The sequence below is a fragment of the Capricornis sumatraensis genome, chromosome 8, assembly GCF_032405125.1.
Source record: "Capricornis sumatraensis isolate serow.1 chromosome 8, serow.2, whole genome shotgun sequence".
Lineage (NCBI taxonomy): Eukaryota > Metazoa > Chordata > Mammalia > Artiodactyla > Bovidae > Capricornis > Capricornis sumatraensis.
The window spans coordinates 70,177,468-70,193,416 of record NC_091076.1 but is presented as its reverse complement, the minus strand read 5'-3'; the positions used below and the strand labels follow the sequence as shown (position 1 = coordinate 70,193,416).

The 15,949-nt window shown below is 37.7% G+C and overlaps 1 protein-coding gene across 1 annotated transcript in view; it reads right to left on the bottom strand.

Annotated features, from left to right (window-relative positions):
- Positions 1-15,949, bottom strand: part of NLK (nemo like kinase) — a 126,290-nt gene that overhangs the window by 19,805 nt on the left and 90,536 nt on the right. Inside the window, exons 4-6 of the mRNA XM_068977179.1 lie at positions 7,805-7,911; positions 6,252-6,337; positions 1,836-2,045 (exon numbers count right to left, since the gene is read on the bottom strand). Coding sequence (XP_068833280.1) covers positions 1,836-2,045; positions 6,252-6,337; positions 7,805-7,911 — 403 coding nt within the window. The remainder of the gene's footprint in view (positions 1-1,835; positions 2,046-6,251; positions 6,338-7,804; positions 7,912-15,949) is intronic.

Below are 15,949 nucleotides of genomic sequence, written 5' to 3'. Positions count from 1 at the left end.
ATTATCAATACTACCCAACATTAGATTTATATATGATAATTTTTTTATCACCACCATCAATTTTAAAAGATGTAGACTTAAACAAAAATGACTGGATGTATAGCACAGAAATAAATTTAAATGTTGATCAGAGCATATACAGTTTCTAATGTATCAGTTAACAACTCTTGGTAGACAGAGCATAAAGGAGATGGCTTCATTTTTCGTCAAGTGCATGAATTATTTACAAAGATACACAGTAGGTAGGATGATCTTTTCAAATGCGATCAATCAAATCTTAACACTCTCTTGCTCAAAAACAGACAGCTCTCCATCACACTTCGGACCGAACAGAACCCAAAGTCCTTATCAGGTTGCCAAAGTCAGGCAGGCTCTTCTTCTGTGACCTCATCTCCTACACACTCTTCCTTAATCAAGCCATCACTCCAACACACCCACACTTCTTCCTGCCTCAGAGGGTTCTCTGATGCTGGTCGTCCCTTTTGTCCCAGGCGCGCTCCCGGTGTCGCCTGCATCCAGGCACCTCCCGGCTGTCCCTGTGCCGGGAATATCCGTTCCCGATATCTGGCTCCCTCATTTCACTTGAGTCCCTCCTCAAATGTTACTCCCTCAGACGGCTTTTTAGCACTGCTCTGGCTCCATCATCATTCTCTCTCCCTAACCTGGTTTAATTCTTTTTGATAGTACTTATCATTACTTGGGATTATATTTATTTTCTTTGAAAAGAAATTTGTTTGAACACGTCAGGTCTTAGTTTGTATCATCTGGGATCTTCCACTGTGGCGCACAAGCTCTCTAGTTGTGGGTCATGAGCTCAGCAGCTGTGGCTCACAGGCTTAGATGCTCTGAGGCATGTGGATCTCAGTTCCCCGGCCAGGGATCGAATCCATGTCCCTTGCACTGGAAGTGCAGAGCTTAACCACTGGACCATCAGGAAAGCCCCCCATACTTATTTATTTTCTGTCTCACATGAAAGTTTCAGAAAGCTTTGTCTTATTTACAGCTGTACCCCTCATACCCTGGCACACTGCCACCACCACCACCACAAGTGCTAACATTTATGGAGTGCTTACCAGACTCCAGGCCTTAGTGTTGGCTCTGCTACCTCATTTGTTCTGCACAACAATCCTCAGAGCAGTTTAACTTGCCCAGAATTTGACTGATAGCAAGTGGCAGAGTAGGATTTGAATCCACCAATTGGATTGTACAGCCTGACTCACCATTGTTACATTCTTCTCATGCAAACAAGACTGTTAAAATTTTTATGAATAAAAAATACTTAAGAATTAGACCAAAGAAAATGTGGGTAGTAACGAATTAGTTTATAAAGGCAGACAGTTAAAGTACCACAAATGGTTTCCAACATTTTAATCAGCTTCTGATATTCTCTGCCATATTTAAATAATTTAGTCCAATAAAGGTTGGAAAGGGTTCTAAATGTTCATATTTAAAGAAGTCAACACTCAAAATTTATATTCTAAGCACAAAGTGTAAGTACATTAAGTCACCAAATACATTTTCAAGTCAGATCCATTCAGTTAGAAAGAACAGAGGCTCTTGAACCACTGAAGATTACACCTGTGCAAACTGTTACAGCGGAGTCTGCTGCCATGCATCAGTGCGTGTAATAAAGTCAACATTCCCTCTAATAGGCTCGTAAGCTGCAAAATCAATCTCTCTGTAATCTTCCTAACTTTCTGAATTTTAAGAGAACTTGAACTTGCTAAAAGCAATGTAGACAGTACAGTGAATAAGCCCAAGGTGTGCACAAGATGGTCTTTCCCTTAAATCTGTAATAGAATGGAAAGTTCCTAAAGCCTAGAGTGAAACCATACCTGCTGAATGGGACTCTGTGCCTGAAACAGTATTCTTCGTCCTAGTAGTTCTGCAAAGATACATCCGACAGACCAGATGTCAATAGCATTGCTGTAATGGCGGCTGCCCATCAGGATTTCTGGAGCCCGATAATACTGAGTAACAACTTCCTGAGTCATATGACGCGATTCATCTAATTCTTCCACTCTGGCCAATCCAAAATCACAAATCTAAACAGAAGAGATGATCAAAATGTTGTCAAATAGACAAATATATTTACAAGTGGAATAGCAGAACAAAATAATAAAAAACTAAAACCTTGACAGACCTCTGAACTTTGCAAAGTTTTCAATGATACAGGTGGAGTACATTGTGTCAGTATATTTTGATATTATTTGGATAAGAGGGAAGAAAGTCTCAAACTTCCATATTTCTATACAGAATTATCTTAAAGACAAGCTTTTCACTTTTCTTTTGTTTTTAATTGGTAATTAATGAAACAAACAAAAAGAAGTTGAATGTATACTTTTAGGTTTAATGAAGAAACCAAGCTAATTTATTTTCAAGGCTGCTTATGGAAGAAGATATTATAAGGGAAGAAAACGATCTCCTGAGCTAACTATGTCCACTATTTTTTTGTTTGTTTTTGGCTGCACTGCATGGCTTGTGGGATCTTTGCTCCCTGATCAGAGATGAACCCCAGGCCTTGGAAGTGAAGCCATCAAGTCCCAGCCACTTACACCACCAGGGAATTCCCATATGTTCACTATCTTTATGGAATATACACAGTAAAATTTCTTCAAAGCTATGGGTTTCAAACAGAGTCCTGCTGAATCCTGAGGTACTTCAGGAGTTCCATGAACATTTTACCTAAATTTCACATGAATCTATAAATATTTAAAACATCAATTCACATTCCAATATGTGAATATGTCAGAAAGTAGCACACTGTAGAATACTAATGCTAACAGGTCCCTTCAATTCTTCATGCCATAAACATTTAATTAACTGAATGCCTATTATATTTTAGGCAGTATGCTAGAACATAATGGTAAATGAGAAAGACTGGTTAATTCACCTACAAACCTAGGAATAAGTCTTTCCTTGTGCTTTCTGTTTGTTTATTTTTGGCTGCGCTGGGTCTTTGTTGCAGCACACAGGCCTTTTTTTCTCCTCTAGTTATAGCTCATGGGCTTGGTTTCCCTGCAGCACGTGGTATCTGAGTTCCGGGACCAGGGACCAGGGATAGAAGCCATGCCTGCATTGGCAGGCAGATTCTTAACCACTGGACCAGCAGCGAAGTCTTGCCCTTTCTGTTTAAGCAAAAAGTTTTTGGAGGCTGCAAGGTGAGCTGTTAGTAAACGGCAGCAGTGCCACCACCAGCAAATTTTGCTTATTTTCAGGAATTGAGGCTTTCTTGATACTGGGCAACCAAAACAGAAACTGGGAGCACTGAGGAAGAGATAAGAGAGGAATGACCATCTAAGCTCCAGTGTTCTCATTGATTAAGTCTGAGTCAATATTATTAATATAACTGACAAAATAATACTTATCTGCCTTCTAAGTTGAGGTCCTAACATAATATTTTATTTGAAAAAAGGATCTCGTAGCTTAAAAAAGCAATGGAAAACTACTGCTTTAAAGAAAACATATTTTACCCCTAATTTTTGGCAATCTTATCTTTTTATCTTGAATCTACTATGTCTGGTCACATCAAATGAATGCATGTCTGTATGTGGGGACAAATCAGAATGAAACCAACATCTTTGAAACTTAAAATGAAAGTACATTTTCTGACCACACAGAAAAACTATACCAAAAAGGAAAACAGGCATATGTTGTTTATCAAATCCTCCCAAAGACCAGTGTTCAAATAACACATAATATTTTAAAACTCTATTACTTGACCAAAAATTTTTAGGCTATCTTTTAAAACAAAACAAAAAAACCTAAAAATCCACTTTATTTCTCTGGTATTAAAACAAAACAAAACACCACCTTAACCAACAGAAAATGTTTTCTCTTATAAAGCAGGCCTTTTGTTTAAAAAAAAAAAAAAAATCTGGATTCATTTTTTGGCAGTTTATCTGGAGAACAGGCTAAATCCAAAGAAAGCAGCTTACATGATCAGGTAACCAAAAAGATATTGCAATTTCCAGCAAAATTATCTGCTTTGTGCCTAACAGTAAACAAAATAGATTCTCAATCTGAAAGGATGATTTTTTAAAATGTTTTGTCATAATTATTTTCTACAAATTTTTACATTTGAGAAGAGAGAATTAGCATCAGTAGATTGGCAATCTACTCTGGCTTTTAAAAGTAGGCTGCTAAGACAAGTTAAAGGAGCAGAGCAAAATCTCAATTTGTTCTGATCTGTATGTTGTTTATTCATAAATGAAAGTTTCTTTTAGTTACTCTCTCATGTAGCTGGAGGTTACAATACCATAAAAGACAATTTAGAAAATGGACTGCAAGTAGTTAACGGCATCAAGCATGACAGGCTCTACACAAATGCTTTGTGAAGTTTTCCAACCAGAAACTGAAATAAGCAGAAACTGGTTTAAACTGTCATATAAGTGACTTGGTCTGCATAAGTCAAAGAATTTCTGACTGTAAGGTTTTTGATTATTTTAAAAAAAGAATTAAAATGGGTTATGGAGATAAGGTCTGAAGATGTTTATCACACTGTGTTTTAATAGCTTGCCACTGCTCTATTTATTTTTGGCTGTGCAGGGACTTCGTTGCTGCGTGGGCTTTTCTCTACTTGAGGTGACCAGGGGCTACTCTCTAGCTGTGGTGCATGGGTTTCATTACGTTGGTTTCTCTTGTTGCAGAGCATGGGCTCTAAGGTGTGTGGGGTTTAGCAGTTGCGGCACATGGGCTCAGAAGTTGTGGCTCTGGGGCTCTAGAGTATATGCTCAACAGTTGTGACATATGGTTTGAGTTGCTCCATTGCACGTGGGATCTTCCCAGAGCAGGGATCAAACCCGTGTCTTCTGCATTGGCAGGTGGATTCTTTACCACTGAGCCACCCGGGAAGCCTGGTCACAACTCTTTTTATTTATTTATTTTTTAATTAATTTATTGGGCTGCAGTCGGTCTTAGCTGTGGCAAATGGGATCTAGTTTCCTGACTACAGATTGAACCTGGGCCCCTTGCACTGAAAGTTCAGTCTTAGCCACTGGACCACCAGGGAAGTCCCACAGTGAAAAGGAGTGAACTCAATGACCTATAAAAGGAAAATTTACTTTGGTAGTTTTTACTTAATGGTTTTTGGGACAATTAATTATCTGTGGAAACAAAAAGAATTAAGTATAATATTAGATGTTTTCAAGGAAAATATGAAAAATAGGTGTTTTTAATCTTTCTAGACTTAAAACAGGATCAGAGTTCTTTACATATAGAGTGAAGGGAGCTTTTTTTTAAATTCAAAAGCAGTTTAACACACTAGTTTTTAAAGAAAACTGGCCCACAGTTTAAAGAAAGCATTTAAAATAAAAAATGAAATTCATTTATATACTTGGTTTTAAGGTTTAGTTTAACTGCCAACGGGATAAGTACTAATGACAGTTGATTACATTTATAGTAGGCAACGTTTATAAACAGTTCTTTCCTTTTTCAAATATATCAGTTGAAATGTTAAGAATATTTACTGTAGACTGAAGCACCATATAATACTGCAGCCGCTCATAAAATAAGTGGAATTTTAATTTGCCTTCACAGAGATGACTCAGCTCTAGGAAGGCCTTTACCTCTAATTTCTATAATGGGGAAAGATGGTGGACCCTTCACTATTTAGGAGTTCTGTTAAAAGACACATTTCTGTTAGGGAGAGGGCAATGCACACATGTGGATTTTGCTATTTGTGAGGCACTCTAAACCCTGAAATCAATACCCCTTCAGAGGGGTAACTGAGGATTGGCCACTACATACTGTGAAAGTACCTTTGACCCTTTTCTGGCTTAGTATTTTCACTTTTAAATGTTTCTATTCCCCTACTTTGCTGCCTCAGGCAAACAGCATATAAAAACATCAGCTGTGCAAAAACATACAGTCTTCTTAAAAAGCCACACTTGATTGTCATGTAAGTAGATGCTTACTGGTCTTCCAATCTTTTTTCTGATATATACTTTCTTTGTAATGGAACAAGCTGAAAAGAAATCACCTTCTCTAGTCTTCTTTCTAGTCACATTGCAATTCCGATTCCAATGTTTCCAAAATATGTGCAAAATATCATGAAGAAACCATGAGCCAAGACTACAAATTAAGTTACTGTTTTGTCCATGACTAGTGATACTGGTGGAGAACACTGGGTTCTTTCATTTCTGGTAAAGTGATGAGAATAAATTTAACCATTTCTTTCACAAAAATGTGTTCTTAAACACACTCTGACATTCCACTTGTTTCCTAGATGTTTAAATAAAATGAAAAGCTACCTTTAGAACACAGTTGCTGTTCACAAGGAGATTCCCTGGCTTAATGTCTCGATGTAAAATGCCAGCTGAATGGAGATATTTCAAACCTGAAATAACAAACAGATTTAACTGCAGATATTTAATTCCTTTACTCAACCAATGATTTTGGGGAGAACCATAGAAACAAGAGTACAAGATTTTAAATTGTTCTCTAAATAACTGCATAATGGACATTATTAAAAGCTTGACTTAGTCCTACCTCAAAAAACTGTAATTTCGCTACAGTAAAATAAAATGTCATCAAAGGTTTGCACAGTCTAGAGATAATGTCTATAATTTGAAAGATTATTTAGGTTTAAGTATAGATAAGCATTCCAAGCCCTGGAGTTAAGGCTGACCAGACCAATAACCTTGAACAGTTTCTAAGTGTGGCTCCTGGAGCTCTGGATATTCTGGATACTCTCAAGCTTATTATGAGCTGCTGCCACAAAATAGTTCCCATTAACCAACAGCAAGCCTTTTCCAGGACAGATTTTCACTGATGAGACAAAATTCAGAAACTTGCCCAGGTCTGTTGGTAGTATTCTCTACCACTGAGAATCAGGAAGGTAATTAATTACTTTAAAAATATTTTTGATATCTTTATAAAGTCTGTGGGCTTTAGCAGTGCTAGATAAAAGGCACAGCTTCAAGGCTGAGTCTTCTGAATAAAAGAAAGCAAATCACATTTTCTACAATGTTAAAGATCCTCTATCCAGTATCTTCCCTCTGCCACCTCCCCCACTCCCAAATATCAACAAATCTACAGAAGGTGAACTTTCTAGTTTTAACACTGTGTGTGTGTTTTAGTTCCTTTGGCAGATGCTTTTCAATTTTTATAAGGAATGTCTTAATGCTTTGAATCCTATGGGAGAAAACATTTTACTAGGTAAGAAAACTGTTTCAGCTTTAAACAGGTGTAATGCCAAAATTCTGAAGGACACCAGATGGCCGGAGGAAGCCCCAACAATGTCAGCCCAAACTGTTTCTCCATCACATCAGTGCTCCTTAATGAGCCAGGCTGGAGGGTGAGTGAGCTGGCTGTTTCTGTCAGTCTTCTCCATGCTTTTACTTTAAAACTCATTTTGCTTTTCTAGAGTGGAACTCAGGCATGCCTGCCAACTCTCAGACCAGGCCCACCTACTGCCGGCTTAAAGAATGTATGTCATCCATAGGAAACACAGTTCCTTTTCAGTTAATCATCTGATGCCAGCCACATACTCCTACTAAAGGCTATTCAGTGGAAGCTTTGTGGCAAAACATCCTGCTTATGTACCCCCCGAGATTAACCCCCTTGACTACCTAATGAATTAGATAGGACCTTCTCTTCCATCACTGAAAATAAGAACCATTTGGCTACCCTTAAAAGCTTCTTATTTAACATCAAGTATAGACAGTATTAAACATACTTTGGTCAGAAGAAAAACAGTTGTGGGCAAGAAGTTAGCCTTGGAAGGTCAGATTAGTTCAAATGAAAAGCAAAACATTTCATTTATACAGTGACACTACCTTTTTCTTCACAGAGAAAGTCTTACCTCGCAAAATCTGATAAAGAAAAACTTTGACATGATCTGAGCTGAGTGGTTGAGGAGAGACGATAATTTTATGCAGGTCACTCTGCATCAGTTCTGTGACAACATATCTTGAGGTTTTTAGTTAAGGAGAGTTCAGAGAATTCAGCCCCCAAACCCTATAAATTAGGTACCAACTCTAAATAAATAACTTCTCTTTTTAAGGCTGGAAAAAGCTTTAAGGAAAGAAAGGTTTATGACAGCAGGAAGAGGTGACAGTTCCAGCCCTCCTAAGATGAAAACACTGCCAAAACAAAATTTTAAAAAGTTAGAAGTTAACAGTCAAGTGACTATAATTAGCACTATAAAAGAGAAAAATAAGGGAAAATATTTTCAAAGACAGTCAGATCAGGAGAAATGTGAAGACCAGCGGTCTCAGGGTCTATTCAGACATGTTCCTGGAGTGTCCTCTGAATCCGAACAAGAAAGAGTGCTGGTCTCGTGCTAGGCCAGCATGGCACCAAAGCAAAAGGTGTAATCCATCCATTAACAGTGGCTTCAGTTACTTTGTAAAGCATGGTGCTCCGAAAGACATGTACAATGGTTAGTTCGTATCTCAGTCTCTACAGTCTTCACAACTGAACTTTTATTATTTAACTTCTTATTCATGTATACCTCCCGTACTTAATATTTTAAGCTTCCTGTGCTTTGTACTCAGTATATCCTCAGGGTTTTGCACAATTAACATGAGGCAGATGACCGAAGGCTAGGGCCCAGGGAATAACGGAGATGTGGAACTCTCTTGGTAAAGACACTGTCTTTTGCTTATTTAGAAAAGGACAGATTCGTGACTTACCCCTGCCTTCAGTAACAACTCCTTAAAATTTTAGGCAAGTTTTATGATATAAAAGCTTCCTTCAGACGAGAGAAGAGGGCCTTTGAGTTTAGGAGGCTCTTACACGATTTAAATTCTTTTGATACATTCTATATGTGAAAAGAATCTTAAAAAGGGTGGGTATATTATGAATGATTCACTTTACTATACAGCAGAAATTAACACAACACTGTAAATCAACTGTATTCCAATAAAACTTAATAAAGAGAAATGAATAAACAAGAAAAATAACCCAAACAAATTCTTTTGACACCTTATAAAAGTTAGTTTCACATTCTGAGTAAAACACTAAGGCTTATTCCCCAGCCCTGTGCACCTGAAAGCAGGGAAAGGCAAGACAAAAAATAGCAGAGTTAGTTTGCTTTCTTATATATTTCCTCAGATCCTAAAATTTTTCTATGAGAAAGATATTATGGAGGCTGGAGTCTTTGGGTGCTCACCATTAGCTATAAAAAACTAAAAGGATCCGGGGCAGGGGCTCTTGTTTCAAAACTGGCATGCTCTTTGGAAGGGTAAGTGCTGGACATAACTTACATTTTCAAAAAGTAACAGGTTTAGTATCTTACCTTTCTGAGCTTTAAAAAGTCTCTTGTAGTAAGTGATTATTTGGGGACTTAAAAACACTTTTAATTTAATGTTTCAGCGCAAACAAGTAGGAAAAGGGACAACTTGGGCATAGGGAGAATGAAAAATTGGTAACAGCTGACATACATAGTTGGACAACCCCTCCTTTGTGAGACATTTTCTCCAAATGGCTAGTGGAACATTCAGCTCTGACTTTCCTTCTCCCTTTCGGTTTGTTTCCTCTCATTCCCTTTGCTGGTGCTCCTTCCCAACCACTTACTGTTGAAATGCCCCAGGGTTCGGTCCTCTTCTCTTCAGATACTCACTCTCTAGGGTAATCGAAGAGAGTCCCATGACTTTAAATAAACATCCATGCTGACGACTCCCAACTTTACATCTCTAGTAATTTTCTTGCCTCGAGTCCAGCCTTGTATATTTAACTGTCTACTCATCATCTCCAATGGATGACTCACTGACGGCTCAAAATAACATGTCCAAGATAGTCTGTAAGAGCAGGGGAAGAGCCAAAGACACCATAGCTTAGCTCCTGCTGTCACCGGGGAATAAGGCTTTATTTGGTCTCCTGTGGGATAGGAAAAGACACCTGAACATCTTTACTACTTCTAACGAAGGCCTGAAAGCAATTCTAGGTTTAGACCTACGTGCATCCCTACTTTCTAAGATACCTGATGTCTCCAATTCCTTAGCTGCTTTTATGTTCTGAGCAAGAAGTAACCTGCTTCTGGGTTCTCATTACTGCCAGTAGAGGTTTCTGCCTCTTCTAGTATGAATTCTTGGGGACTGTAAGAAGGATTTTAGCAATAAAGATCTGTGTTTTATCAAATGTGTTTTCAGATGGAAACTGTTTACATGTTTATTCACCACATATATGTGTGAGTATGAGAGGAGAAAAAAGCGAGGAGGAGTGAAGAGAGAATTTTTTCTTTTTTTAACTCAGTTTTCGACTGGGGTGATAATTTTATTTATAGAAGTGTCTTACATATTAAGGATATTAACCCTCTTGTATATACTAAAAAGTTTTTTTCCCCCACTGGGAAATCTTAATCATAGGATAGAGATAGGGGAAAAAATTTTCTATTTGCACCATTAAGCTTTAATCAGAGGTTCTAATATGCTTGAGTTGGTTCCAGAAATCTCAAGGGATAAAAACAAAGGAACATTACACAGGGAAAAACAGAACAACAGAGCAAACACAGAAAAACTTCACAACTGACATCCCCGTATTGTCAACTTGTGGAAAAGAAAACTCCTAAACAGAGTACTCATCTGTATGGGATGTCAGTCATGTCTTCTGAGTTTACTGACAATTTTCTTCTTCCTGCCAGGATTGAAAAGTTCTTGCATGGAAGTGAAGAGCAGGTTACATTCTATTCTATTTCACATATCTACAAAACAGGCAGCCAAGCTGTGATGCCAGAATCTTTACTGTGACTGGTGACAGTTGGTATGCATACAAACAGCAGAGAGAAAACATCTTAATTTTCAAGTTATCGGGTTGATTGAATTCATGGTGCTGGCACTTGAAAGATCTTGCTTTGACTTATAAAAGGAAAAAAACTGATACAAAAGCCAAAAACAGAGAATAAGCATGAAGTAATGTCATATGCTTTCTTCTAACAGTGACTACATTTTCAAAGAAAAGGGAAAAGGAAAACATTGTCTGGCTGGAATGGGTACTATTCTAACCAGATATTTTACAAATAATTACTAATTTCAGAAAACACTCTTATGTTTAATCTAGTATTATGAAACAAGTACCTCCAGATCAGGGTGTTGTTCCCACCTTAGACCTACTGGATTTGAACTGATAATGTTCAACCATTTTGACCAACAAAAATAATTATTTCACATGGTTCAACCTAATACAGAGCAACGTATTAACAGACAGCAAAAACAAAATAAACAAGCCCCCAAAACCAAAATGAACCTTAAAGACAAGGTGTTCAAAATGAATATAAAGGATGACTTCAAACAGTAAGTCAATTCTTCTATACTAAGAGCACATTATGTGCATAATTTCTTACAAAATATAAACCAGCAGGTACTCCCTCTGCTAAACACAAATGACCAGATTATCATGTTGTCTTCAGGATCTGTGAATTTAAAAAACCCTTCAATCTCCTCTTATAATATTTAAGAAAGAGTTTAAACGAGTGTTACTTTCATGTCTCTGCTTCTTGAGAAGATGATAGTCAGCGTTAAAAAAAAAATGAGGGTAGTGTTTAATAATCTCTTAATTTAATCAGAAAGTCCAGGAAAAACCACATATAGCCCAGTCTACCTTGACAATTTCATTTACCTTTGTACAGAGATATTTCCCTTCCTCTAATATCTTTTGAATATAAAAGTCTGAGAAATTTTAGAAATATACTTTTTACAAAGTAATCACAACAGCCACTCTGCATAGAATAAGTTTTGTCAAGCTTTAGTTTAGCAAAATAAAGTCTTCAGGGTTGAAATAAATATGTTTCACCTCAGGGATAAAGCAAATTTTTTCTTCACAGAAAACAAGCCAATGGCCAGGCCAACCTTTAAAAATTTTACTTCTCTGGAAAAATACAATTCCTGAATTGGCGATTGAACAACAGAGCTGCAGAAATTTAGAAGCAACACACACCACTTTATGATAAGGTTTCTGCTTTGCTCTAGCAGAAATCCTCTAAAGTCTCAATCCCCAACATAATGTCTCCCAGATGTCTCAACTAGTTGCCATGCCAACTAAAGCAGCTTAAATTAAATGAGGGCCTGAAAAGGCACCTGCACCACTCCAGGTCTGTCACACATTAAATAAAGCTCTCTTGACAGGGACTCAGAGGTGCCATTAACTTGAACAGCAGCTATCTGATTATTGTTTCTGAGTAATTTAATGAGGGTCTCCAAATAAGAAAAACAGGGTGCTCTTTCCCTCTCTCTGTCCTTCTAAATGGGACAGCCTCTCCAACAGCTGGTGCGCCCACTGGGTCACTGACTTTGCCATGGCCTTTAAAGTTAGCATTGGGTAAAGGTAAATCACAGGACCAAAGTTAGGACTTTCAGGAGAATATTAGCAGATTAACCATTTTCCCTTATTAAAACTCATCATTAAAAATATGGTTGTAAAAAACACACTGTGCATGCTATGCCAACCTCACAGTGATTTGAACAACCCTGCTATAAAATAAATTGCTGCTGATTGCAGCAATTAGTTAAGTAGCTCCATGAAATATGGATTTCAAAATGTACTGATTTGCTTCAGAAAAACGAATGATGCAAATTAACAATTAGAAATGCAAGGCGGGGGGGGCGGTAGCAGCTCTTGATACCTGAAGGTGCCCAAGAGGCACAAGTGTATCTGTGTTGTTTTAAAGAGTTAATTTTGTGTAGGTTGTTTTTTTTGTAATACTGACATTTCAGAAACTTCTTTATATATAACGGGGTAGAAAACAGTCCCTTCACTGCTTTCTCAAATATTACTAGTCAATGGAGAACATCAGTTAACAGAAACACAAACTCAGTCACAGAGAGGTTATGGGATTTACCCAAGGTCACATTCCAAGTTTGCAAAAAGCCTTACTACCTTATGCTTCCCAACTCCCAGCCCAGCGCACTCTATCCCACAAAGCCGCTTCCTGCTTGCCTACTATTCCCATTTCTTAACCACGTGTCACACAGCATGCACACTACTTTGCAATAAAGAAAAGCTGAATTACTTTTAATTAAGTGCTATGAGGAGAAGAAAAGAAGAAAGGAAGCTAACTTCCTGTTAAAGCTACTTATGTGCCACTTTATCACCTCATTTAATCCCTGTGTACAATACCTAATTTGTAACTATTTCTATTAAGATATGAGCACATCGAGGCTGGGAGAGGTTCAGCTGCTGACACAGAGCTTGGATTCACACCTAGATTGTAATGATCCCTAAGTCGGACCCTTTCTGTGAAATTCTGCCTCACTCTGTTTACTGTCAAGAGAGAAAATGAAATTCCTAAGATGGATCTACTTTGCACCTTGAAAAAAACAGATTCCAAAAAACAATCAAATTCTGGACTGGGTTACACGGTGGAGCTTTTAGAATCCCTCCCTCACTGTGTCTTAAAATGAGAAGTCACTCTCCTCGTTCTCCAACAAATACCCAGAATAGCAGCATGTGCCAGACATGGGCTCCGCTCTAGGCACTGAAAATGTGATGGAGTGTAAGAGCGTCACTGCCAAGATTGAATTCATAGCCCACCAAGGCAAGTGGACAATCAAACAAGCAATTACAACAGATTCACTCAAAGATCACAACAATGTCATGGCTGTTGATCTCGTAAAGCCCCTTAGGCACTGCTCTGGGACTGAATAAGGCAGATCTGCCATCACAGGGCCAAGAGGAGTTAAGAGAAGCAAAGCAGCACAACCAAGACACATTCTTCTAAAAAGATAAACCTCTAAATTATTAGAACTGCTAAATGCCAGTAACTACAGAGATTTACACCATCAGTGAAACATGTTAGAAACCATCCAGGTTTCTTTGGCTCATACTGAACTTCTCATTAGATGCACATTCTAATTGGCAATTTACCTATATCTATAAAAACACACAAACATGCATTGTGCTCAGTTGTGTCCAACTCTTTGAGACCCCATGGACTGTACCCCCCAGGCTCCTCTGTCCATGGGATTTTTCAGGCAAGAATACTGGAGTGGGTTGCCATTTCCTACTCCAAGGGATCTTCCCAACCCAGGGATGGAACCTGTGTCTCTTGCAACTCCTGCATTGGCAGGTGGATTCTTTGCCACTGAGCCACCAGCGAAGTCATGCATTAGGTTTCCTAAAATGGTTTACCCTAAGAATTAAAAAAAAATAAAAATACACAAGAAATAACAAAAATAAAAGCAATGAACATTTATTGAGTTCCCTCTATATGTGAGGCACTTTGGAAGCACTTGCTATGAATTATCTCCTTGATTTCTCACAGCACAAGTTAGGTTATTCTAAAGAACTGTTCTCTTTTTGAGTTTTAGGCTTTCCTTCTGGAGGAACTGAATCCAAAGGTGTCTGAAGTAACTGCCACGCTCTTACTCATTTCCTCTAGTACCTGAACTGTAATCTTGGTTCTGTTACTAACAGGTCAGACCTCAAATAAAGCACCCTTGAGCCTACTATGTGCTACTCTTAATACAGATCACCTCATTTAATCCTCATAACAACCTCGTACCACTCCCATGCAACAGATCTACGTTGGGGGTGAACGAATATCAGGTTGACAAGCTAAATAATGATACTCCTTTTGCCAGCAACTGAAAAATAATACAAAGGTTAAAAAAAAATGATGGACACAAGTTTTTCTACCTCATACTCTCTCTCCCGTGTTACTTCATTCAAATTTTATTCCTTTCACACTTCTTTTTCCCTTTTTAAAAAAATTTGTATTTTGGCCATGCCATGTGGCACATGGGATCTTAGTTCCCTGAGTGGGGACTGAACCCTTGCCCCCTGCATTGGAAGAGCAGAGTCCTAACCACTGGACTGCCAGGGAACTTCTTATTTCACCTTTCTTAAGCTACAAAACTAAAACTGACAATTCAATTAACACTTTCCTATACCAACGAACCATACACACTTACTTGAATAGCTTCATATTCTCTATTTCTTTAAATGGATATGTAAAACACAAAAAAAATTAGCATATACACATTAATGTGTGTGTGTGTGTGTGTATATATATATATATATATATATATATATATATATAAAGAAGCCTCAGCTAACTTTGTGCAGTGGTATCCCTTGAGAAGAAAATGAGGAAGAAAACAAGTCTGAACTATAGATTGCTGGAAATATAGGACAGGTTTTAGTGGGAGATTAAATTAAAAATATAAGTTTATATATTACATTACATTAGACATAGTAACAAGTAATTACTACTAAATGAAATCTGCCACAGACAGGGCATTAATTTTGCTTCTGCTTACAATCTTCTTTTTCTTTTACAAAGTTTTTCTTTTTTTAATAAAGTTTTTTTCTATTTCTTTCCTTTTGTTATTAAAAAAATCTGGATTTCTAAATTATGGAAGCATGTTACCATTAATGAATTATAAAATTCAGCCTTAATGACATGATATTCTTTAGAATAATGCCCAACAGTGTTAGCAGCTGAGTTGTTAGTGCATAGGGCCCAAGTATCAATATAACATGCAGGACACCCTGCTGGACACCCACAAAGGGTTGCTGCGGAATAAAATGTGTTTATGGGGACAGAGTTTGAAGCAGAAAAAGCAAAAATTAGAAATCTTCTGAGAATCAAAGAAATGAGGTAGGAATATATTAGAGATACCAGAAAGGTAGAGAAAAGAGAGGCATGTTTAGGATTAAACACAGTCTTGTACAATGTTCTTTGATGCCAGAAAGGATTATGGGAAGAAAACTAGGGAACTAATGTAGAGTCTGGTCGTCAACTGCCCCTCAACGGTAGGCCTCCCCTGACCTCTTGCTTCAAGAAAAACAAATCTGTACCACGATCAGTATTTGTTTACCTACCTTTATGATGCTCCATCTACTTTAGAAAGTAATTTAAGAATGCATGACAATCAGTCTCATGCCAGAAAGCCCGGCTACTCCAACTGTCAAAGGTAATTCCACAGAAAAAGCTACATAGTCACCACAGAAACAAATGCTGACATCAAATTCTGACCTTTAATTATGAGAAAGATGATTGAGTCTGTCT